This window comes from Poecilia reticulata, chromosome 5 (genome assembly GCF_904066995.2).
Source record: "Poecilia reticulata chromosome 5, P_reticulata-male-v2, whole genome shotgun sequence".
NCBI lineage: Eukaryota > Metazoa > Chordata > Actinopteri > Cyprinodontiformes > Poeciliidae > Poecilia > Poecilia reticulata.
In genome coordinates this window covers 25,636,972-25,664,196 of record NC_088834.1, presented here as the reverse complement: position 1 = coordinate 25,664,196, position 27,225 = coordinate 25,636,972, and the positions used below count along the sequence as shown (strand labels likewise).

The 27,225-nt window shown below is 41.0% G+C and overlaps 1 protein-coding gene across 2 annotated transcripts in view; it reads right to left on the bottom strand.

Annotated features, from left to right (window-relative positions):
• tafa1b (TAFA chemokine like family member 1b) overlaps positions 1 to 27,013 on the bottom strand; it is a 148,565-nt gene extending 121,552 nt beyond the window's left edge. The window contains exons 1-2 of one of the 2 annotated variants that reach the window (XR_014087638.1): positions 26,418 to 27,010; positions 23,935 to 24,071 (exon numbers count right to left, since the gene is read on the bottom strand). Coding sequence is in view for 1 of the 2 variants with exons in the window: in XM_081607365.1 (XP_081463491.1) it covers positions 23,935 to 24,058 (124 nt within the window). In the remaining variant the exon portion in view is untranslated. Of the gene's footprint in view, positions 1 to 23,934; positions 24,072 to 26,417 lie in introns of both variants that reach the window. The other variant, XM_081607365.1, reaches the window with a different exon arrangement.
• Between the last annotated feature and the right edge of the window lie 212 nt (positions 27,014 to 27,225).

Genomic DNA, 27,225 nt, shown 5'->3' with positions numbered 1-27,225 from the left:
GTATGCTTAAGCTTAAGCTGCTAACAAACATGGGACTGATTCCTGTCCAGTGATCTGTCCAGGAATCAACCAAAATTATGGCACGTCATTTATATAGCAGTCAAAGTGGCTAATTAACATGCTAACAAGCCAGCTAACCCTTACAGAAGGAGACCATCATTAGAAGTCGAAATACAAAAGATTTTGATGCAACTTCATCAACTCTCAAAGTGCACTGAAAGGGTCAAAGTAAAGTAAATACTACAGGAATATTTCAAGTACTAGGAAATAACTCAATTAGCAGACTAACACATTTTAGCTTAAGGTCAATAACCCTGATTAAGGTCACATGCCGAAACACGTTGGTCTGCTGCTAAAGCTGTTGGTCCCACATTAGTCTTTTCAGAAAACAAAGAGTCTCATTTTAAAGTGCTTTTAAGAGAGGCTGACTGACTTCTCCAATTCATGGGATAAAACTAGTAAGTTGCTTCAGTGCTACTAGATTTCTTTTGCTCCCCTTTGTTTCTCATTTAAAATGACCCTGTGACAGCAATAAACACAGTCCTGTGTCACACTTTTACTCAGATTATACTGAGTGATCAGTTGTAAAGAAAGAGTCATGACGACTGCAAGGAGTTGCACATAAACCAAGCTGCAACTCTAAAACTGTGTTGAAGAAAAAAGGTAAACCCTGCGTTTGGAGTTAAAATGCCGCAGTGCATGTTCTGGTTTACAGGTTACAATATTTTGCACCTTACAGGAGAATCCTGGACTCGTCTGGGGAAAGAAAAAAAAAAGAACTATTTGATGGTGTGTATCATCCCACGTAAACACACTCCTTTCACAAATGGGATCATAGTCCTAATGGAGTTGACAGGCTTCCCAGTAAGTGTTGCTGCTCCTTAGAAAATGACTAGCAATTTGCCAAAGTTGCTGTTGTTCCCGCTCTTGAGCCCTGTGAGCTTAGTGATCATGACGAGATGTAGAAAATCGGAGGGAGCAAATGGATTTGAAGAGAGAGGATAGCTCCGAGAACCCGTCTAACAGCTGAAGATACATGCCGGTGAACAAGATTCTGTAAACATTTGATCTTCAATTTAGTTTCAGCTGGGTGTACCATAAAAACACCCGCTGTAACCCCCCGTAGGGAGTACATGTGATTCCTCGCTGAAGTTTTCCTACCACTTGAACACTTTCACGTTTTATCACGTCACAACCAGAAACACTGATGTGTTTTATTGGGATTGTATGTTACTGACCAACACAGTAGATTATACATTTATGAAGTTCAAGGACAACAACAACAAAAAAAAGCATGATACACATTTTTACTTATCCCCTTTTAATCTGATACCATAATTAGGCAAATCTGTTTAGCCTCACCTTGACACCTTGTCTGTCCCTCTTTTTGACATTTATAGACTAATATGACAGGTCTGTAAAGCTCAGTAAACTATATTGAAGGTTTTGATTGAAAACGTGACAAAAATTGAAGGAGTGCAAGTGGTTTTGCGAGGAACTATGAAAACATTTCAAAACTCCTCTGCTTTAGAAAGCAAAGAGTGACAATCGCACAGCTGGTGCAAAAGCACCGCGCACCTTTTTTAAGTGTTTCATCCAGGAGTTAACACGTCACGATGCAGGACGAAAATGAATGTCACTTGTTGGGTTTGGCCTTCCCAACAGTGACTTGAAATTCAATTTTTCTCCAGTTAGGTTAGAAGATCTGTTATAGAAAAAAATAAATGAATTAGAAACTTTAAAGTGACAAGAGAATAAGACCCTTAATTTTGTCCCATGCTAACAACCAGCCCTGCAGCCCTGGTCTGTTTACTCTGTGCACCATATGTCGCCACTCTGTTTCTGCTGAGTCCATCCACTCTTTGAGTTAGGATCCTGGAGTGACAATTTGTGCAGTCCATTAAGGGCTGATGAATTGGATTTAGATCAGTATACTGGTGCGAACGGTGGGTCTGATCGCGCGAGCCGGCAGAGCCGGATTCCTCCCGCCCCCCTCATTTGTGCAGCTCTGTGAATGAAATTGTCTCGATGTTGGCTCGGGTTTTTGAAGCATGCAGCCAGTGGAGCTCATGCCTGTATTCACAAAATAAACACAATAGAGCCTTGGCAGCCTGACTGACATCTACAACGTGTCGTAGAATGGGCTGAGAGCACACACTTTTTTGTGTGTGTTTCATTTTGTTTTTTTAAGAGACTAAAGGTGCTTTAATCTCGCCAACGTGTTTCTGAATGACGAGGTCTCAAAGAGACGAGGGTTGCAAACCTGGGATTGCGTCGCTAATGCGATCTTGTACATCCAGCAAGCAGCTTTTAATGTAACATCAGGGACGAGGCAGCGCTTGACACTTACATGCTTTTGATCTGTCAGCGCTACATGCTGCTTTGAGTTGGAACATAGAGAGTGGACTGTAGCGCGGGTATGTATATTGCATCAAAAATGACTAAATTATTCAAAATCGGGGCATGTTTTAGCACAATAACTGCACGTCTACATAATCTGTAATGCAAGTTTTCATATACTAATTTGGAGGGAAAAAATTATGATTTATGTTAGTACAGTTTACTGAAGGAGCAAGATTTTGTGCTGAAATTTAGATTTTAAATTAAATTATTAAATTAAACTCAAATTATAATCCCCTTGTAAAGTGTTAATGAGTATGCGACATGTGATTAATGCCTACTTAATTCCCTTCTGGCTCTTAAAACTGCAGCCCTTTCTGTAGTTTGCTTGAGCAGAGCAAACTGCTAAATGCTGATGGTGTGTTTGATATATCTGCCATTATTAGAGCTGTAAAGCAGAACTGCCATTGGAAAACATCCAATATTGTCCATGCAGTTATCCACGGAGTCTGATAAATGGGTTTTAATTACAAACAACAAGAATGAAGCGTTAGAGAGAGAGAGAGAGAGAGAGAGAGAGAGAGAGAGAGAGAGAGAGAGAGAGAAGTTTTTTTTTTTTTTTTTTTAAATAAATATTTGCCTCACTGGTTCATCTACGACGTTTCCCATCAGCAATAAACCAACACCAAATCATTTCTTATTCGTTCCTGAATATTGCTGATGGTAAAGTCATAAAAAAGCAGGCACAGGAGTGTTTGCTTCAGGACTAATTTTGCAACCAGACGTAACTCTTCCATATCACGCAAACTTTTAGCCTCTTGAATAAATTTCAAATGGCAAATATGAACTATGAATAAAGAAACCGCTATATATCCACCAGATGGGGGGAAGAGGAAAGACTTTGGGGATTTTCAAATACAGATTAACTTTTCACATTGACACAATCGGTTGCAAAGTCCAAAGGGACTGGAGTTAGACACTGGTGGACTGTCAATGCCATGTGGAGGACTGGGACAGACCAAGGTGGTGTAAGTCAATTTTTAACAATTTTACCTCTCTTTGGTGGGGATTTTTTTTAGGCAAGTCCCACTGGAAGGAGACCATGAGAGAGACCCATAATTACATATCCCTTCTGGCCCTGGGGGCACCTTCAGATGCCCCTGATTTGAGTCGCAGAGGGTTGTCTGGGCTTTCCTCCTGGACACGTTGTTCCAGTGACCAAATCTCAGATAGGTAAGTAGTGGGTTTATGATTGAATGGATGAACTAGTTTTTATTTTCATCCAACTTCTGACATTATTAATGTTAAGGAGAATCATTAAAACATATAAAATGAAAACATTCCACAACTACAGCCCGTCCTGCAAAACTACTTTGCTTTGTGATGTTGGGCGCTGTTGCTATGATCATTTTTTAATAGAAGTCCACAGCAGGTTTGTAAAAGTGTTAAATTGGAATTTCTTCAGTTTCTGATTCAAAAAGATTGAAGTCTCAGAAAATCTCAGAGGAAACTTATAATTTTTACACATTTTTAGTCCAATCCTTATCTTGGTATTTAATTTAATTAAACATTTCCAGCTATTCGATCTCAACAAAAAAGAAGAAGAAAAAAGAATCTGCTTTATACCTGTCTCGTACTTCAAACACGTTTGCATTTCAGGGCTGATTTGCCGTCTTCATTTAATCACACAGTGCCAAAATAAGTGTAAAGTCTGATTTCTACAGGAGCCTATTCAAATGCCCGATATCTGACATCCCACAGAGCTGTCAGCCCCACCATGGGGTTTTAGGACTAATATCTCACATCGGCCGTGGATTAGTCTCAGTCTCTTGCTCCGGGGAGAAGTCTAATCTCATATCAGAGGAAAAAGGAGGGAGAGGAGGCGGAAAAAGGAGGGAATTTGCGCTATTAATGTCTAACCTTTTAAAAAATGGATTTGCAAGTGTGACGAGATAAGGGCTGAAAATGATCCGAAAATTATTTCCGCCCTATGACAAGTTCCAGGCAGAAGAGGACAAGAAGACAATCACTGGAAAATTAAACAGTGAGATGTCCTCTTTCATCCCATATTACAAAATAATTGAGTGCAAAGGAACAACTACAGACGCTGCAAGGATGACACACTTGCATATTGTTTTTTTTTTTAATCCTTTCAGGATATTTGTGGACGGTTGGGTGGAGTTTAGTGTATACGCTTCTTACTGCTGCTGCTGGTGAAAGAGGTAGGATGAGTAGTGCTAAAGCAGAGTTTTACTGGAATATGAGCTTAATTTTCAAAACACATTTGTCGGCAAAATTAAGTAATGTCACCTAGCAGGAAGCTTAGTATGACTGCAATATACATTCTGGTGATTATTGCTGTACGAATTCATCCAGTAGTGGGAATACACTGCAGTCTATCGTCAGTCCAAACTTGTTTTACTTCCAACATCAACGAAGAGCCATTATGAGCAAAATCATAACAATACCTCTTTTCCTCTTCTCCATTTTTCATTTTCATGACAAAACTCATTGAAATTGAAAGATTTTTATTTTTTTTTTTAAGGTCTATGTGGAAACTTATTTTCTCAGAAGCAATTTACTTGGAGAAAAGCACTCATGCTTGGAGTAAGCATGAGTATCTCTACTTTCTACTGCCTTGCAAATAGCGTGCTTCCAAACAACCTCAAATGTTAACGTTTAATATGAGGATCTCTGATGAGAAATCAGAACAATGCAGAGCAAAGAAAATGTTACTCTACAGTTCAGAGCTACGAGGCATTTGGGGGCGTGTTTCTATCAGCTTTAATCTGGTCACAAATTTGAAGCTATTCTTCTTTGCACAAAAGGTCAGGCTCAGTCAGATCGGATGGAGAGCATCTGTGAACACCAAATGTCAACCTTTACCACAGATCATCAGTTGGATTTTGGTCAGGACTTTGACTGAGCCATAGTAACATATGAGTATGTTTTGATTACCCGGCCATTAGGCTGTTGTATGTTTAAGGTTGCTGGTATTTATCTTCCCCTTCAGCTCTGCCCAGCTTCCTTATCCATGGGTTATTAGAGAGAAATGGAACTGAATACAATGGCTAAAGCCAAAATTGTAGACTTGTATTTGTGAAACATTTTGAAAACTATACATCGGCTTGCAATTCACAAACATATGTTGCTTTGCTGTGGGTCTATCGCATGAAATCAAAATAAAGTGTAATTTAAGCTGTAAAAATCTCAAAGGGCAAAAATAGAAAGTAATTTATGTTGTATATTGATCACACAGATTACCATCCATCCATTTTCTTTACACCCTTGTCCCTCAGTGGGGTTGGGAGGGTTTGCTGGTGCCCATCTCCAGCTAACGTTCTGAGCGAGAGGCGGGGTTCACCCTGGACAGGTCGCCAGTCTGTCGCAGGGCAACACAGAGACACACAGGACACACAACCATGCACACACACACTCACACCTAGGGGCAATTTGGAGAGGCCAATTAACCTAACAGTCATGTTTTTGGACTGTGGGAGGAAACCGGAGTACCCGGAGAAAACCCACGCATGCACAGGGAGAACATGCAAACTCCATGCAGAAAGACCGGGCCGGGAATCGAACCCAAAACCTTCTTGCTGCAAGGCAACAGCTCTATCAATTGTGCCACTGTGCAGCCCTTCACACAGATTACCTTTCTCCTAAAAGATAAAAAAAAAAACAACGTGTTTTCTGGTTTCCAAAGGACATAAAAGAGAGAATCCGACCCAGACACATACTAAATGCGCATTGAACTCGTTTATGTAAGGTGATTGTGATCCTCAGCCGAGCTCACAGTTTGCAAAACAAACACTAACATCAACAACTACGAGAAGACACACAGGCATGTTGATGTGAAGGAGGCTAAGCACACACTTGGGGCTCTGGGACGGATGCAGTACTTCAGCCAGCTCATCAGCGTAGCTGTAGGGAAAGTTTGCATGAATGTTAAAGAGTTCCCTGCCTGTCAGACTAAATGGTAATAAGCCCGGCTCATGAGGACCTAATGGCCGCTTCTCTTCGCCCACTTTTACAGCATCACTCAGATCAAATGAATGCCATCTGTCTGGCTCAGGTTCAGCAGCAGTCCCCACTGCAGGCCTGCTTGATTCCTCAGCCAGATTTGTCCCACCGTGTTCGTTCGCATACACATAAGCTCATTCTCTTGCACTTCGCTCTTTCCTCCCAGACATGCACGGTCACAGAAAATGTCTAGGTGGAAAAAAAGGCTACAGTGTGAAATGCAATCAGTAAATGATGATCAATGGTGGTCTAGAACTGGACAGAGGTGTAAGACTGATTGGCTAAACTGTCTCTTACAATTGATAAAGAAAAAAGGCTGCGGGAAGAGCCAAACATCCAGAGAAAGAGCTTCTTCCTCTGCTCAGACTGTTAGCATAAACACACACACTCAAGCATCCTGCCCTGCAAACAATGAGAGATTAGCATGATTAGCAGATCAGTGTCTGTTTCATTAATATTTCACATTTTGTTACGGGAGCTGAACTCCCTTTAACACAGCAAGAGATCACAATGACTGGTAAGCCCTGGCTAGAGGGCTCAGAAGTGTGAATAATATCATCAGACCTCTGGGTAGACAATGGTGGTGTGACATCTATCAACTGTTGGACTTTCATCTCCTCCAGCTACAAGTTTTCCACCCAAATGCTGAGGCAGTGCGAAGTTAAGGTGAAAAGTTCACAAGCCAAACTTTTCTTTAGCAGAGTGAGAATTTCCAAGAAAACTGAGAATTTACTAAATGAAATAGAGTTAAAATTTCAGTTTTATACAACTGGTAGAGCAAACAGTCGCATCGCCAATAGATTATGTTGTCATCGACAGAGAGTCATTTTGACCCACAAAAGGTCATTTTTAAAGAAGCTGGATGTTCATAAGGTGCTACGTCTGATGCAAGTAGAATAAGTGTAACGGAAAAAAAGGTACACAAGTCACAACTTTGAGAGGATTGTAAAGCAGAACCCATTCAAGTGTTTGTGGGTGTGAACTTCACCTGGAGTCAGATCTTCAATGGCTACCACATACAATTGTAACCATAACATGGACCACAAGCACAGAAATGTGTGTTTTTTTGTTGTTTTTTTGAAGAACTAGATTCAAATACGTTCCAGCTGGTATATTTTCTGTCACACTACTAAATGTGCAAAAATGAAGCATAATGGCAACTTTATGATTTCAATCATAAAACATTTGTATAGCATGTACAGCTAGGTACGTACCAGACAGAAATCTAGTATGTCAATGTTAACTCCAAGTCTTTTTAACATTGACAAAGACTGCAGTGTGTCCTCAGCTTAGGAAAGATGAATCATCACTTGACTGGTTCAGACTGATGGGTCCACTTCAGGTTCACAGCTCAGGTTGGATCTTAATTTAATATAAGACAACATGGTCATTATGACGGGTTGAAACATGAACCAGCAATGAGCAATTTCACAGGTCAATAGCTTTGCAGCTTTCGTACAAGCTTTTCTGATATTTCACATTTTGGTGTAATTACAGAGAATTACCAAGCATTACAGAGACCACCTGGTAATCTAAGCCAGTGGTGTTTGTCATTTTACTCTGGCAGCTTATCAGTAATGCTACTGGAATATTCAACACCAGGAGTGTCAAACCCAGTTCCTCCTTAGCCCTTTAATTATCGTTTGATCTGCTACATTAAATGCAGGTTACTTCAAAAATGTTAAATGTCTCCCAATTCTGGAAACTACAGAAAACTAAAGCCCCCTATCTATGCAAACTACTGTAAATCTTCACATTTTGTTTGCACTAGAGTGGATTTATCAGTTACTGTATCCTGTAGCTACAACAAAACCAACAAGAAAGACCTTCTTCTGACACGAACATCCTGGGATGGCGCGCCTCCAAACAGCAACTCCCACACTTGTACTTTCTTATCCCACCACTCTTTTATCTCACTTTACAGATTCTCTGTAAACCAGAGCAGCACTTATCTTCAGGATTTATTTGACTGTGCAGAGTTTGTTCTGCAAAGAAGCGGCAACGTGTTGGGATAGTGATGAAAGAGGCTCATATCAGAGTTTGCTAATGGTACTGAAGTACCTGGGTATTATAAGCACATTGAAAATAATGGTATGTTATGATGTTTTCTCATCCATGAGAAGTAAGTTGAAGCTATGTTATCTAGCTTAAAAGGACATGAATGAATATTAGGACAAATTAATACATTTTGATGTTTAGGATTTATTTATGCAACTCCACTGTTGGGGTATTGGACAAATTTATTTCTTTTTATCCGTAGTATTTATTTACCACAGTATTGTCTGCTCTTTTTGGCCTAGTGCGCAGCCACGGCTCCTGGTCGTTCACCACTAAACTTTTTGTAACTGTGCATCATCTCTCACTCAAAATAGACAATGTAGAAAGTGCTTCTTCACCTGTCCCTTAATTTACATGACCTCTCTATGATAGCTCATTTTCAGAGAGCTGTACCAATGTGCGCTCAACACAAACTTTTAAAAGTTCGACTAAAACCTCAGGCTTTGGGTCTTTCAGTTCCTTCTGCTAAGAATGACAAGTGGTTAATAGCAAAGAGGTCGATATAGGGAACCTCACTCATGTGAATTCTCCAAACTGCACTGACATCACCCCGCCGAGACACAACGCCAGACCTGGAGTCGAGAGTGCCTCCCCTGACAGGACGCCAACTCCCCAACACCCAAGCAAGGTGTGAGAAGAAGCTGCCACTGCCGAAGCCTTGCTTTGTGTTGAGGTGAATCTTTGTCTCTTCAGAAGAAGCATTGTCATCCTACCAGACAGAAGATAAGCGAAACACGCTGTGACATAAGTGACGAAGACAGGGGTTGGATGATACTAGCAAGTTTGCCGACATGCATTGTGCTCAAAGGAGGAAACTGAAGCGTCAGACGGATATGCTGCTCCCTTCGTTGACTGTGTCACAAAAACAAGCCTGTGTTTTTCTGAGAGAGGGCAATCTACTCAGATGTGAGTGCAGTAAAATAAGGGAAGAGGGGAAATGTATCACTGAAAGCTAATACACATGAAGTGAGCCAGAGGTTTAAGTTCTCTCTTCAGAAAAAGCACCGTGCAGTACTGTCATCTTTAAAAACACACTGAGAATTAAGCTAATTCCCATGCTCTCTACACGAGGTGAGTTCAGCTCTCGCAAGATTTTCCACAGCAGATTTTTGCCCAATTAGCCAAGATTGCTGAGCGTGAGTGGGAAAAAAAAAATCAAAATGGAGACATTATGAAACACTTAGTTGACCTAAACAAATACGATGAAATGAAATAAAACTTCCATCTTGAACTAGAAATGAAACAAATCATTTACTTTGAAAATGTTTTCGTATTTGGTCGGTCACGACCACAAACTCTTATGTATAGACAAATTCCACAAATATAAAGAGGAGTTCTGATGAGGCTGGTTTTATAGAGAAAATAAACAAAAACAACCATTAAGGTTGCAGCAGGAAACGTTTACAAAAAGTATGTCTTAGCAGTCGTGGCAGGCTCTGTTGTGCTGCAGTGTAGCAGAGAGCAAAGTAGAAGGATGTGTGAGCAGCGTGTACATAAGCATGATTGACAGCACTAAGATATACGAAAATTTTCTAGAATTCTCAACCAGATTTAACTCTGGATTTTGACTGGGTCGTCATAATACCGTCACATACTTTGATCTACACTACTGACTGCATGTTAACCTTGTTGCCCTGCTGGAAGGTGAACCTCCACACAAGCCTCAAATCTTTTATCACGTCAAACTGTTTTCTTTCTCCACGCAACTCGTTTAAGGAAACCATGGACCTTTTAGATGTCTTTTTGTTAATACTCTATACCCTCTCTTTCTTGGCATGTTTGGTGCTGTCCCATACTTATCTTCAGACTAAGCAATGCCTTGTGAGGTATGTAAGGAGCACTGATGTTTACAAGCATTTATTGGCTTTTGTAAATTATGTAAATTACACAGAAATTACAATTTACACTGGTGGACTGGCTGCACTTGATGAAATGGTAACAGAGAAGGCAGGGGTGGCTAAAAAAAATGCTTGCCACAATTTTCAGAGTTTTCATTTTCCTTACACTTCAAAATTAGTGGAAGGAAAGTGTGTTGGTCTGTCACATAAAATCCAAATAACATTCAAGCTTCTGGTTGATTGTGATCTGTGGGTATGAATCCTAAAATGCACGAGTGTGCAGCTCAGTTCAGCAAGTGTAGGTTATAAATGTCAAAGTGCTGCAACATAAAAAGCTCCATTTGTCCTTCAGAGAGGAGATTAAGTTCAAAGGCATTAATGTTACGTCCACATGGACATAAAGAGAAAAGATATGATGGTAAAGGGGAAAAAAAAGAGAGGTAATGAATATGGTTATGCATTTGTACAGTTCAAGCACTCTAATCAAGCAGACATGCCTTGCTCATTTGAGGAGATCTAAAAATCCACACAGGGGGAGAAAAAATGTCTCACGATCAAAGACAGAATCCAAATTTCTCATACTGCAGTCAAGCATGGATTCTCCAAACACTGTTGATGCCTTCCGGTAAAACAGAAGAAATAAAGCCTCAGAGAGACATTTAATCCACATTCACACCGAACCCGCTAGACTTCGAGAAAGCAGGTCAAAAGGTCTTTTCAGTGGAAGAGCTTAGTGTCTCACAGCACCTAAACCTGTGGGATGTGGCGATGAAGGAGAGAAGAATCCGCTGCCAGAGTGGCTGCCTCAGAACAAAATGATCTATCCCTGGAAATAAAGGGCTTCAAACTTAATGGAAGTGTCACGCCGAACACTGAAATGTAAGGCGGCTTCTAGAGAGCCCAAGTATACCGCGAGATAAGAGCGAGAGGCTGGCGCAGATCAGCTAATAGGCTAAAGAGAAGTCTGGACCCCGACGAGAACAAAGAGTGAAAGTACAGTAATAGACGAGGCTGTGAGAAAGACAAAAGCTCCTGTGGGTCATTAGGCTACAGACTGACACATGCAGGTGCCACCTCATCCATCATTCCCTCGCTCTCCTGCCCAACAGCCACCGGGGCGCCGAGCCATGTTCGCAGAGCCTGACGTGTGCTGGAGATACTTTGGCAAATGAAGATACACGGCTCAGCCCGTGGATGCTAATTGTCCTCCTCCATTTTCAGCAGTCTGTCACGGTACAGTGTGAGTGAGTGGCACATTTAATCCAGGACACACAACTCAGCGCACAGTGCGTGCGTGCCGGTCGAAGTGGATTAAAATAAGAATTCCCGTCCGTTTACCGAGGCATCTGGCCGCGACCGTATCGTGTGTCGCTTCCCGTCCAGCCACGCCGTGACAAACGTTGAGCCGTGACATCTCGACCGAACTTCCATTATTAGAGCGTCTGCTGTCAGTCGGGGCGGCGATAAGACAATACGCCTCTGTCTGGACACAGCAGCCGCGCGGATTCAGCCAGACACATCAGACAAGACAAATAGACCTTGCCTAACACTGACAGAGCCCTCCCGGGTGGAAAATTTAGACAGACATTCAATCATTTACTTGACAAGTTGGGACATATTCAAGCGAGAAGATTTCTGTTTCCATAATTCCAAACCCCGTAATCCATTTGTGTCCCCTGTCAGGGTTTGGCTGAGTGATTCCCTGGACCGAACCGAGAAAGCGCCATCTTCTTGGCGGCAAGTTCACACTATTAGGATTTCCCCCCCCAAAAAAAGAAATTAATCTCTAGATGAAATGTCTCGCATCATTTTTGTAAGAATTCAAATATCTTACTCCTCAGCTGCCAAAAACTACATTACATTTACCGGCTCCTGACAAATACTGCTTGTGTGCCGTTTGGCTCCTTGCAGGGCAGCGTACAGTGAAAAAGTGCTGCCTACTGCTGCTGAACAAACACTCTGGAAAGCCTGAATCAAAACAGCAAAACTGCAAGCTGGAAAACCAGAGAAATAAGCCGGGAGACATCACAAGGCTCTGTTGAGCAGAGGCATATAGCCGAGTCAGTTAATAACTCCCCCTTAACGGCTTGCTTCAAAGCAGAAATACCGATTTTTAACTCTAAATATTTACGGCCATAAACTGTCAGTGAAAGAACGGATCAATTGAGAGCAGACGCACGAGCCGCCGTTTGCGAGGCCTCTGTAATTTTCTTTATTGTCGAAGAAAATAGATCGGAAGCAAAACGAGCAAAGAGGCAAACAAGAGTCAAAAATTCCCTTTCTTCTCAGCATGCGCTGTGATTTGAGTTTGTGGCTGAAACAATAATAAAAACCATGAAAGTCAGCTTTTCCCCGTTTCATGTTTACTGTTCCCAAGTTGTGAATCTCATCTCGTTATAACATCTTTTTTATTTTTTATTTTCATTTTTTCATGAAAAATGGAGAACATCCTTTCATATTGCTACTGTTTGGATAAATAAACTTGTTGTCAAAGGTAAGCCCTCGGCAACAAGATACTGGTAGCGTTTTTTTTAAATGCAGAGGTTTTCAGGCGGCCCCGCAGAGTAGCTCCTTTGCATCACAATCAGCCCGCCACATGTCTCTTTGCTCCATTAACATTAACAAGCTATTTAACCTCAGTGAGATGCTACTATAGGGCCTAAGAAGCCCACGGGTGATATAAAAAAAACTGAATAAGATACCACATGAAAAAAGATGGCAGTGTTATACAGTGAGTTAACCTTTATAATGAATGTGCTGCATGTGGCTGGAGCTGCACAGTGGAGCAGTTGTTTGCACTGTTTCCGGGCCGCGGTCGTTCTGCATGGAGCATGTTTTTTTTTTTCCTCTTTACATAAGTAGTCTCTCTCCAGGTGATTTATACTTTACTGCTTTAAGTTCAACATAGCTTCTAGGAAACTGTAATTAATAAACCTTGTCGATCTGTATGAAAATGGCAGAAAACGGAGGGCTACGTCTCCTTGACGCTGGCTGTCTTGATAGTTGTTTTAGTGAGCAGCAGGAAAACAGAGATAGAAAAAATATCCAAAGCTCCTCGCCAGCAAAGAGTGGCATCTCGGGGTCACCGAGACTCCAAAATAACCATTAGATGGTATGTACATCTGCTTGATAGTTGTTGCGGTTGTCAAAAGCTATTAATGTCCAACCATCACATATGTTGACACAAAGAGAGTTTGCTAAACTCCGCTGGGAATTTAAGTGCAACGTTGTACTTTGATCAAGCAAGACCGAGACTGAGCTTCTCCACAACAAGAACTCCGAGCGGCTTTAAAATAAAAAACGAAAAGTAAGAGTACCGTTGTTGGAGGATGTGTGATGCTGTTGGCCTGCTTCTGCTCCAAACACCTCGGGAGGATTTTAAACAAAAAACAGAAACCTGAAAATGGGTCATGCTTTAACTGTTGCTCAGTTACATCCCATTCTTAATTCACAAGGTTTAATACCGACCCCGTCACAACTTCAGCTCCTCTACAAAGGCTTTCCACAAGGTTTATGAGTTGTGTTGACCGCTATCCCAGAAGTACAACGTCAAGGACAGAAACTGATGTTGGAGTAGTAGGGTTTCTTATGTTTTTTAGAGTAGATCAAAGGTCAGGGATTATTTAATACTGCTTAATATTTAGTAGGGATGATTACACAAATGGACTTATTGCACAGGTGTATCAAAAGTGTTTGTCACAACATTTTGAGTGTTTAAGTGCTGGATTTTATTTACCCGTTGCCATGGTTGGAGTGACTGGAACATCTGTATTTTATAATTGGGAAGGTGGTGATATTGTACTTCTGGCAGTACAATATCTGTTCAATTTCTGACTTCTCTTGCAAACATCAAACACTAGAAAAGACCAAGATTCATCTTTATCAATTCGAAAAGGGATTAAGAGAAGACGAGCTCTGAACATAAATGTCTAGGAAAACTGATAAAACATAATACTTTCATAGAACTGCTGGTCATCTAAATCAAGGTGTATGAATCACTAACAATTTCTGCACAATAACTGAAGAGCCACCTTTAACCTGCTTGGTGCAAATTACCTGCACCATATTGACGACTATGGTAAAAATAGATGGAATTACTTTATAAAACACACACACTCTCTCTCACACACACGGTATAAATTAAGAACAAATCAATGGTGCCTCGTGTCCCACTGTAGACAGAGCGGTGGGGCTCAGTAGTAAGTGAACATCTGATTACGGGAGACGAGGTAACGGCATACAGGCCACAGAGAGAACCCATCCAACCTCCACTTCTTTCTGTCGTCTCGGCGGCCATAAAAGGCAGCGTAATAGGATTCCAAAGCTTTTCCAGTGACTGCTTCCACTATCACACAGACATTTAAGTGCACTAATCCAAGACAAATTGTCTCATCTGATCCATGACAAATCGTCCGAGGGGCCGACAGAGACGAGGAGGTGAGGGGAGGGTCTGCCTGGTGCTGGCGCCCAGAGAGTTGGGTGGAAGAAGGTCTGGCTCGAAGAGCGTGCTGCTCAGCACCTGGATCATCAGGTAGTGATTGGCGAGTCTTTAAAGGGAGCTGCTCTCATTTCATTAAAGGGCACGCTGTGCGATAAAGTCAAGTCACTAAGTATTGACAAGGTGTCAATGCTTTGTGACTTACGGGAGCTGACAAAACAGCTGGATTTGAAGTTGTTGGCCTTCAATTCCACATACAGGAAATGAAGGCCTCTAACTGAATACGTTCTTTATGATATTCATCGTCTCATGGTTCACTATAAGCGGTTTTACATGTTGAATTTTTTTTACATAAAAATTTGAGACAAAAAAGGGGGGTTTCCAGTCATTCCGGCCTTGGACAGAAACAATTTCTTTGTGCCTAAATGTAAATTTTCGTACACATGTAGATAAAGAACTATTTCCACATGAACCCGCGTTCAACGCTTCCCTTTCGACCCACTCGACAAACGCGCCACAAAGGCGTCACTTATTCAAGTAACTGCTGTTTAATTGAATTTTCTTTCACCATCAATTCTCACGCTAATTAGTCGCTGCGGTTTAATGAGAACGCAAATAAAGCTGATTTAATTGCAAAACAAAAACAGAAGGGAGAGGCTGCGTGGATAAGACGTTCACGTGGGCAGAGACGGAGGGATGCGTCGCTCATTTCTCCTTAAAAACAAACAGGCAAAAAAAGAGAAGAAAAAAAACCTCCTTCACCTCAAAGAGGAAGGATTATTTCTTTGATGTTGGCTGGAAAGTAGAAAAGCATGTTCCTCACCTTGTTTCTGGTGCTTGCAGTCGTTTTGACAACTATGGAAATGAGTGGAAATGAGAGTGGGTGCGTTTAGTTTCTAAGTGGGTGAAGGTAATTTCTTAGCTTTGCTGGCAGAAAATTGTCAATTTTCTGAACCAGCCATCTGGTTTGGCAGTAGAAAAAAATATATATCAATCCAAATTTACCATGAATTACATATTTTCTTAATCAAGTCGGCAGTTTAGGTACAACCCTCTTCATCTGCTTTGGATTTTTCATCTCTAGGAAACTTATATTTGTTCTTTCTGTGACCATAAAAGATTGATGATGGTCTTAGAATCATCATTTATATATAAAAAACAAGAGCATGTCTTAATTCACCAGATGCATCCACGCTTGTGATCACACTGCTGCTCAGCATTTCAACGTATGATGAATCTTGGCTCATCAGAGTAATTACATGTTTTTTTTGTTGTTGTTTTGTTTTTTTTTCACCTCAACGGCTTTCTAACACTCGGAGAGCATTATGGCACATTGAACAATGAGCTCATTAAGATGCATTCCAATCATCTGGGATTAGACTTTACAAGACATTTTAGATCAGCACACACACAGGGTTTACAGCATTTTCAGGCCATCTCTGCTTTGGCTTCCTGCACGAGCGACACTGTTGGGATCAAAAGTTTGCACACAATCATCATAAACAGGGCGATCCACGTACATTTGGTCTATTAAGGACGGATTTCAACTTCACTTTAATAAAAACTACAATCTCTCAGTGGTTGTTAAAAGCAGGAACTATGTGTACAAAATTGTGATATTACTATATATACCAGCTTAACCCCCCCCCCTGACATCTGGTTAGCCATTTGACATCATCCTGCTTAAAGATTTAATTGTTCTACTCACTAGACATCGTAAACCTCTTTTGAATATGCACGGTTCAAAATCAATGATTGGTTTTTAACTATTGTTCAAACGTTTACGACAGCCTTGAGGACAGGGTCGTATCAGAAGCTTCATGTTGGTCTTCTTTATCCGTTCAAAACCGGTTTTAATTTGTGTTCTGAATGGCTGCCCTGCTCCAACAACTCAAAGTGAAATTTCAACTATCTGACAATTAATTCGAGGGGAACTTGAAAAATTCTCCTTCCTCATCTGCCCCATGTTGCGTATTGCTCCACCAACTGCTACATTTTTGTAAAATTACATCTAAATAATGTCTAAGTGCTTCAGAGAGGCCAAGGCTAAAATTTGTATATGTTTGATGTAAAAGTCAAAGGTTGTTTTTTTTTTTTTTGCATGTTTTAGGGAGAATAACCATAAATGTTTTTTAGGTGGTTTTGAACGTAGAATATATTAATTACGGACAGCACACCTTTTCTAGAAAGCTGCACATAAATATCTAAACACAGCTGTTTTCATGCATCGTTTCTGCAGATATTTTTTTTTCAAACTAATTAAATTTCAGCCTCCGTGGCATTCAGTCAGATCTGTGTAATTTGTTTCAAGAGAAACTCTGAGTTATCGTCAATCCTACTGAGTCGCTGCCGCTGGAAGAGACGGTAGTGATTGGATATTAAAATTCAAAACCAGCTGAGATTTTACTGCAAAACCTGAACTTAGTCTTTGGTTGTTGTTGTTGTTGTCAGGCTGCACAGCTGGAAGTTTAACGACACTAGAATGAAAAAGTGTGTTGTTTCCATCTACCAGCGCTGTATATATCAGGAAGTATGTTGTTATATTTACCACCACTTGTAACATTTTTCAACTTTCTGTTCTCAGTGAAGAAGCATACAGTGCATTTCACACATTAGAGAAATACCAAAGCCGATTAAAAAAAAGAGAAAAAGCGTATTTATGCTGAATGAAATAATAAAAAAACTATTTTGTTCAGACAGAACAAAGATAAGTATCTGTTTATTTGGTGTATGTAAACCTCTGGTTTCAATTGCATATGTTAGGAATGGTCAATATATTGGCACTAACACACATTACTCCTTATCAGTATTTGGTCACATGACTGATGGTGATGCGGCGTAGGATTGTGGAAGTTTAAGCAAAGCAGAGAAGCAGTGGTGAAGTCAGTTAAATACAATATTGGTAAATATTGGTTATCGACCATTACAGCAATATTAACATAGAATATTGATATCGGCCCAAATGTTCATATTGATGCATCCCTAGTACACATAGTAGAGATGTGCCGATCAGGTTTTTTCCTTCCGATTCCGATCACCCATGAGGGCCGATCACCGATACTGATCACATAATTATTATTTTTTTAATCATAAGCACTACCGGTTACATTATGTGGAAAAAGGAACCATGAATTCACCTTAATTTAAAACAAAACAAAACAAAACAGGCATTGTGCAAATTGTACTGCTATCTGTAATACTATCTTTAACAGACTGAAAACATATGAAGGCTCTGAAGAGACTAAATAATGTAAAGAGTCAAAATAAAACCTCTTAACATTTCCAAAAGATTCAAGTATAAAACTTAACATTCAAAGGCAAATACAGGTTCCATTACAATAAACAATCCTGAATTACTGAATAAAAACGTCCTGACAGCATGGTGGCTAGCTGATTACTGCTAGTTCTGAGTGGCTGTTTCTGACTGAGCAGAGTAATTATGCAGAACAGGGAAGAGGCAGAGGAGATAGATTCTTTTTTCAGAGATCATCTGTCTCATGTTAGGACAGCGAAAGTTTTAATACGTATGTAAAATGTATTTTTTTAAGTAAGATGCTGCAGCTTTAAGCAGAGGTTCAGTGTGAGAGTCACTACCAGGTGGAGCAGAAGCAGCGCTCCGTCTGTGAAATATTACTACCTGTAGCACGTAGCAGCGGTTCAACAGCGAGATCAGAACCAGCGTCTTACATCGCAGCTCGAAGACTTAATAATTTTGGGGGTTATTTGTTTAGCTTTGTGACCGTCATGCTATTCCGGGTGAGTGTTTGTAGCTGTGCGCTGCTTTACCTGCTATCTGATTGTCTTTTTTACTGCAGTGAGCCTCGATGTAGTCAAACTCCGTCAAGTATGGCATTGTTTTTATGTCGTATTAGCTTCGTTGTGTTGATGCATTTTGACGTGCTTCAATTTTCCGCAGCAACACGCAAACTTCCCCATTCACTCAGTGCGTTATAGTTCCACATCGCTTAGGATTTGTTGCTGCGCATTTGAGCAGTGTGAAGGAAAGAGACCAGCTGCACAGGCAGGCTGAGAAATGAGATGCTGGTGATCGGTTTGTGTGATCGGCAACAAGAGACCGTGATCGGCGATCACCGATCATACACTTTTTCATGGAAATTGGCCGATTATGATCGGTGGTCGATCAATCGGCACACCTCTAATACATAGTACTTATTTATTAAGAGTAACTTATTAAAATCACATTTGGGAGCGATTTAATTTCATCTGAAGTCAAAACTGCATTAATTTCTTCCACCAAGCTACAAACTGTATATGCTAATCGTGCTCCCCGAGGCCCCCGACTTTTAACAAAGTGCAGTATGAGCAGTCAATTAGGGTCTTTGTGCATCAGCAGGGCTGGTAGTGAGCCCTGCAGCTCAGCGCTGGCAGGTGGGGAGAGTGCAGTGCCTGGCTTGTTTATGTCATGTCACATTCAGCTCATCTGTCAATGTAGTGGATTATTTCTTGAGAGACCAGAATTGGCTGCCCGGAATCAGGACGCCATCAATCTTCAGCCGCACAAGCAGAACACGAGGGGGCAGGCGGAGGGCTTTTTGTGATGCTCATGGGAACGAGAAAACAGCGCCACGTAGTAAGCAGGTGACGAAGCAGACATCCTACTTGTTACTCGATCTCCTGACTTGACTGTGTGAATTTGTAACAAGACACGTTGAAACTTTGCAGCTCGTGTTTTTTTCTTCTTTCGCCAACATTTCCGGAGGCGGATCGGATGATTTCTCAAATGCCGTTAGATGATCTAACAGAAACAACAAAACAGTCGACACTACCTCCGCTTTGAAAGCCTCGCAGCTGCTTCTATTAGTCGATATCCACTGGATGTTTGTTTTTGTGTAACTTTATCTTTCAAACGGCCTGCTGAGGGACATTTAGAGTTTTAGAAATAATGATTTCCCGGAAGATGCCTAAACCTGCAATGTCTGCCCAACAGCAAGATAACTGAACAGAAACCAACACAGGAAGAGGCACTGCATGGCTTCATTTAATATTTCATCATTGCTCAGTTTTTAAGGTGATAAATGTATGATTTCAGCTAATGGATGCTGCATATAACTATGATTAAGCACTTAAAAATTCACACTATGCTACAAACTATTGTTGAAACGTACTCAAAGCAAAAAAAAAAAGCTCGAGAGTTGATGGATTTTTCAAGGCATCTCGTTTTTTTATGTCCGATGTACTCCGCCCTATTTATAGCTTGGCTCTTTGGGCTCGGTGAAACCAGAGAGCTTCTCAAATTATAAAATCAATTCTAATTCAAATATTTATCATAGCATTTCAATTCGAAGAGAGAGGTTCTGGTTAGATCAGGTAGCAGCACTTTATGACTGAGCAGGACTGATGTCGGCTTCGCTCTCATGGAAAAACATCAGTAAACTGAACAAAGGAGAACGACTGTGGTTTGTTAAGAGTCTCCAGCTTCGATGGGATTCAAAGTTCAGTAGCATATCCATAAGATTTCCATTAAAACAACAGTTACTCATATTTTTACAGGTCTTGATCAGCAACGGGTGTGGTTATAGAAATGTTTGGAGGAACTGAGTGGACCTTGATGGTTTTACATTGGATTACCTTCCCCACTTACTGGCTAGCTGGAATATCCACAACTGATCATTATCTGATGAATGAAGGCGGCTTGTGTAAGCTCTGCCAGCTCACGGTGATAGCAACACTCTTCAGTGTAGATGCAAGTATTGAGTGAAGGTGAGTCAAAGCTAGTTTTTTACAGTTTCAGTGATTTCAGTGTCTAAAGTCGGAAGAAGCACAGAGTTGAAAGCAAGGATTAAAAAAAATAAAAAAAAAACAGCAATTTGCTGGCAGCTTTGCTGGAAATCTCAGATTGAATGTAAAGATCTACATCTGGTACAAACACAGATAGCTGTTTTTATAGGGCTAATCTCTAATAAAAAATGCTAAAGATAATTTAAAACATAAGCTATCTGGTCAATCTGTATTGTTATTGAAATATTTTGAGCCTAAAATCAGAAGTTGTCTGCCAGAGGACAATTATTCATACCTCTATTGCAACATTTTACCAATTTGCTAAAAGTCAAGTTGACTTGGAGCCAAATTGAACAGGAAACAGAAAGGTTGGATGAATTTACACTGAACTTCCTGTGTTGGATTTGGAAACACTGATAGCTTTAGGAAAGATCTCAGAGTTATCCTTCATTTAGAGATCCTGGAATCAGCAACCTTTTCAATTCAAGGAGGCGTTGGTATCGTCACACGGACTGAGAAAAATTTGTCCACAGCCGCAAGACATAAATGACTCTTTGAATAACTCATTTTTTTCTATCATGAGGAGTAAGCTCATAAAAACTGTTTATTTTATTTCTTTTTAAAAATTATTTTAGATTTTAAAAAAAGCTTTTACCAAAGTGTTACATTGAAGTCTTAAAAAAATTGCAATATTTGGGAAAAGAAACACAAAAGTGTCAGCACTAACTACACAAAGGATGAAAAAATACTCCTTATGACATTGGCATGAATCTATTGTGGAAATTCTGTACATATACATTACAAAAAGAACCATAAAACTATCCTATTTCTAAATCACTGATGGCCAAAATCATCAAGATCCTCTGTGGAGGGTATCAAGAACCACACACACACACACCCACACACACACACACACACACACACACCCACGCACACACACACACACACGGCGACATGGACATTCACAATACATGTTTATGTGAGCACTCATGTTTCTGCAAACCTACAGCAATAATGAAACACTGATCACTACTTGCTCTTCATATAACACCTTGTTGTTTTATAGAACAAGTTATTCATGACATTTCAATGAAAAACAATAACATTTCTCCCCAAATCACACTGACAACCTGTGGTGAGAGACAAATGTGTGTTTCTGTTTTTACCCCAGTCTGTCCCCAATGCGCGACGGTAAATGCTGTAACTAGCTTTTGAGCATATTGTGAAGAGCGGCTGCAAAGAATGTAAAATAAAAAAATCTGTCTAATATGGAAAAAAGAAAATCAAGCCACCAGAGTTTACACAACGCACCTAGCTTCCATTTTCCTCATTTCCTAGACACACAACAGCGAGATGTATGTGCGAAAGCAGAGTACGATGCAATAAAGTGACATTTTGCCTTTTCATAATCTCACTGGGTTATTTTTTTATGTAAATATGAATCATGAAGTCAGTATCTTTGGTAATAAAGCCTGGGGCCCCCCTTGAGCTTTCCAGGAGCCCCAATAAGGGGTGCTGGCTCCCCAGGTTGAGATGCACAGAGACTGATGCTAACAGCTACCTGCGCTAATCGTGCTAACCGCAATACAAGATGCAAAAGACTTCAGAGTTCAATTCTGTGTTTATTTTGTATATGTTGTGAGTAAAATCCTCAACTGAAGTGATTCGCCTCTTACGCACGACAGGACAGACGGCACCTCGTCAAATAATAATATAAATATTAAATGACCGCTAATGGCAGGAAGAGCAGGAAGTCGCCGCTGAACGTTCTTGTTGTATCCTCTCATCTGAAAAAGAAATCATCCCCAAAATTCTGCTCGGCGCATCTCTACTTGATGCCCAACCGCACAAGGAGAGCTCATCACGCGAACCCATTAGGTCATCAATAACGGCTCGCGTATCCTCAGAGGACCCGTGAAAATGCCACCCTGTAATGGCCTCCGCAAGAAGATTGCATGTAAGTGTGCGAGCGTGTATACGTCTTTGCCCAGGAGTGCAATGGACGTCGAGTGTGTGAGTTGATCTGTCTGACAGTAAACCTTCCTGAACTGTTGGCACCAGCTGTTTTTTACTTGCATGACTTTTCTAGGCTTAAAACCACAATAGGTGGAAAAGAGATGGAGGAAGCAGCAAGTATGTTTTTCCTTTCTTTATTTTTTTCTTGTTCTCTCCTTTGGGTCAACTGCATTATTCAAAAACAACACTTACTGAGCCTTGCACTTCCTTGTACATCTTTGGCACCAAGCTTGACTTGCCAGCCGGACAAAAAAGAAGAAAATATAAAAAATAAAATGGAAGTCACCCTTTAAAAATTTATTCAAAACTCTGTCCTGCTCATCCCTATCCCCCCTTCTTTTTTTTTTCTCCGCTTCAATTAATGAGGGCAGGAATACTTTGAGAACTTTTTTTTTTTTTATCTATCAGAGCGAGGATTTTCATGTGTCAGCTGTTCCGCAGCAAAAGTAAGCCAATTCTCTGACAGGCTGCTTAAAGTCACCAATGTTCACAAGCATAGAGAATTCAGAGCAGTGTTTTTTTTATTTTTTTATTCTTCCTATTGCTCTGCTTCAATTACCGCTTCTTTTATTTTTTATTTTTTTACTTGGCAGTGCAAGACGCAGAAAGAGGGAACTAAGCAGGAGATGGCATCAATGTTTAACAGCAGCTTGGCATGGAAAGGAAGCCCCACTCTGCATGAGGGTTCAAGCGTGGAAGTAACATTCATTGTTTGGAGCTTAAGGAAAGCATTTGCTTTGCTCTAAAAAAAAAAAAACCTTTGCCTTCCTTTTAGCACTCCCACATATACCATATGTAATTCTAGTAAGCTTTTCCATAATCAGAGAATTAGATCCGCCTCCATTTCTACCCTCCCCTTTAGCCCTCACGGTGCAGAAGGCGTCAGGCTTAATTGCCGAGCATTTCCAGTGCAAAAGGAGGAAAACATAATTGTCATTTCAGTCTAAGCCATAGTGATCAAAGCTCCCCCAGCTACCAGCGTAGTAATATGGATTGTTGCCCATAGCTTTAGCTGCTCCTATTAGTCTGCCAGCGAGATTCAGGGTGCACTAGTGGAGGATTCCTCGCCACGTAAGTGAGTCATCCCCCCGATTCCCAATCTGAGAAGATGTTCTAGCAGCACTCGCGTGTTAAGATGCAAACGGTGGCAGACAGCTCAGCGAACGAACCCAACCTTGTTAACTGTGTTTCCTCCCAACTGCAAAAGTCACGTAAAGTTGGAACCGAAGGCACAATTAGCAGTCCCCAACCTCTGCTTATTCGCTAAAGCTTCAAGTGCCATGAATCATCTCGTCGCGCTGACACGGCGAGTCACTCTGACACACTGCAGCGGGCCTTGTTCTCGTCTTTCAAACAGCCAGAGCCGAGAAGAGCTAATCTAGCGAGGGCAACATCTTGCATGTCGTTAACACTGGGCTGTGAAGTCAGTCAGACAAAGAAATAAAAAAAGAAAAAAGAAAAAAGAAGAGCACGTTTACGAACCTAGAGTGAGGATGTCGGTGCGACCGGGTCGGGCCACATGGTGCTGCTGGATGGTCTGGTAGAGTGTGGCCTGGCATAGCAGCAGGAAGCCGAGGCTAATCCACATGGCCAACAACCAGGACATGGTAAGGCCGAGTCTGGAGAGCAGCATGAAGAAACACGACTCTGTTAGACAAGCATGTGTGTGTATTTACTGCAGATATCATCTTTACTCAGCACGGAAACACAAAGCAGAGAAACAGATGTAAACGTACCCATGTATTTAAGAAAGTGATTTACTCAATTATATGTGCTATGATATATATAAAGAACAGAAACATGATTTTGCATCCATAAATTATATTATAAGATGAACCGATCAGGATGTTCTTGGCCAATGCCGATTTCTGATGTTCTCTGAGGTTTATGATGCCAATTATGATGATTTGACCAAGTCAGGTTTTTTACTTCTTATAAGAACAATAAAGCATAAAAGTGGAAGTGTGTTGCTATATTATCTGATGGAGGTAGTCGTGTTGAATCCGACATAAACAAGGCAATTCTGAACTTATGGATCAAGTCACGTTCTTGACCTTAATTGGATTTGTATTAAACTCAAAAGAAAAAAGAAAAAAGAAAAAAAATCTTCTGATCTATCGATCACTGATTAATCAAAGGGAACCTGGCTGATTTGATGGATCAGTGCTTCTCTATATGAAATGACTAATTGGGGACCATTTTAATATCTATAAAAAACTGTGTTAGACTGTGCTGAACATAGATTTAAAATAGCAGACCCAACTTCAGCTATCAACCAACACCGATAGTGTATTTGTACCATTTTATTCATTTCTACAAAAACAAAAAGTTTAAAAAGGATCATACAATTAAAAAAACAACTGTATACACAGGATATCTCACATTCAAGAAAAATGTAATCTCAGTCATAGTTATGCCATCTGTGTTTATAAATTGAAGCTTAAATTAATCATTGCTAATCACAGACAGCACTCTTGATCAAATTAAGAGATTCATCTACTGCTGCTGAGGGGCGGCATATGTAGACACGCCTTATTCCTGCCTGAATAATTAGATTCCCCTCCTTTCCAGGTGGTGTTGGCTCTCATTTCCATCCAGAAATCTGAAGTGGGGAAGTTGTTGTTGTTGCCATAACTCCGCCTTCTGCAAAGCAATATTTTTCCACCAATCTGCAAATGTTTTTTTTTTTTTTCCAACTAAACAGGGAGCATGTGATTATTTTAAAAGCCCTAATACCGTGTTTGTTTTATAGGCACGCACCAAAGCTTTTAACCAAGCCTGCTACAAGTTAGTGATTCTATGATCTAAGCACTTTAATGTGATTCCAAATTCATAATTAATACTAAATGCAAGTGCATTAAAATAAAGCATGTAGCCATTAGCCGTTTAACTTTGAAAGTAAGTAAAATGAGAGCAGATATTTGATTCGATGCATTATTTAAAGACAGATATCTTGAGTTTCTCATGCTATGATATGCAGCTGAGGTCAAATGCATTAGGCTAATCAAGAATTACCCTTTGTGAGATTAAGGCTGCTTAATAAACAAAGAAAAATGAGCGTGTAAACCCTTAATATCATTATGAATCACCAGCAGGAGGGGGTTTTAGAACGAGCATGACTTGTCTTTTACTTTTCTCCAATCACACGTTGTTCTCACTGAGTCAAAAGGTTTACGAGACGTATTGTTGGGGAGGAAAAAATAAATAAAAAAGAATCGCTGCGCTTGCACAGTTAATTGTATCAGCTACATATTACATGGAGCCGCAGATCTACAGTAATATGGGGAGGCTTTTATAGGAAAAGGGGGGCGGAGGGGGGACATAGTTGATAATTGCAGCTTGTCTCCTGAGCTGAAAGCGCAGCAGAGACGAAGTAAAAACAAACACACAAAAAAGAACGGGGGATTATTTACAAGGTCTTTCAATGCAAACAAAAGAGGCAGTTTTCAGAAGCACGCAGCCCACGCTTTCTGTAGATGCAGACCGCTAAAAGGAGCTCGCTCTCACTTTTGTGCTGCAACCTCAAATGAGACACTCTGAAATGCAGGAGTCCGGCTCAGAAGGAGTGGGGGGCAGGGAGGAGAAAGTAAAAGCGGACGGAGGGTGAGGGTGGAAACATGAGGCACACCTGCAGGCACCGATGCACCTGCTCTGACATCTCTAAAGAAACAGGAGAGGTTCTCGCTCCGACAGACTGCAGACCCAACTTCAGCTATCAAACCAACACCGATTGTTCCCAAACCAGAGAAAATCAGTCAGAATGTAGATGGTTTCTAATCAATAGTACTTCTCATCCAGCAGGCATCGTCTGCCACCAGAAAGTGTCTGAATACAGAAGGCGTTGCAAAGCCATTGCGTATCTTCACTCAACCCGGATAGTTTTTATTTTTGCCCCCAATCAGACATTTTTCTACATTAAACTCCCGTCCTCTGACACCAGAGGAATGTCCCACACCCTTCCTTACCTGAGCGGCGCGTTCAGATAGAGAAAAGGAGCTTAGTCAGAATCACAGCCTGTACGTCTTAATTCCATTGTCTCTTCATGAATTCCACCAGCAGGTAAGCCCCAAAAAAAGAAACAAAAAAAAAAAATCACTCTGGACTTCTGCTGCTGAGATTTGTCTTTTTTTTTTAAAAAAAAAACAAAAAAAACAACACGAGTCCCCCAAAAACGCCACCCAGGTGGGAGGACAATAGGTGTCACAAACTGGCCAAGGTGTGTGAGAGTCACGGCTCTATCGGCCACACAGGTGCTGCTCTTCTCTCTTTCAGAGTCTTTCAAAACTCCTCTGCTGAGATGAAAGGGGGTCCTAATTTGCCCCCATCCGCCGCCTGCCCTCGCTCGTCGTTGCCCCCCCTCCCTCTCTCTCTCACGAACTCGGCGGAAGGCTCCGGTGGAATGACCGCTCTGTCTGCTCTTGGCCACGTCCCCCCATTGAGGAGCTGAGCTGATAGTGTGAGCCTCAGTCCTGCCTCCGACGCTGTAAGTAGAGCGTCTGTGTCGGGCGGGCAGGCAGAGCAGAGCGAGTGTGAGTGAGCGTGCATGCGTGTGTGTTACACTGTAGCCCAGCTGGAAAGAGAGAGAGAGAGAGAGAGAGAGAGAGAGAGAGAAAGACAGAGAGAGAGAGAAAAAGGGGGGAGTCAGATCACACGTCTTAAAGCAAGACTACCCACTCCTGCTTCGTACTCCATCAGCAAATGAAGCATGTTTTATTAACTGAAGCCTCTTTACATGTCAACCTGTCAACCATAACATCTAAAGCGAGAAATGCT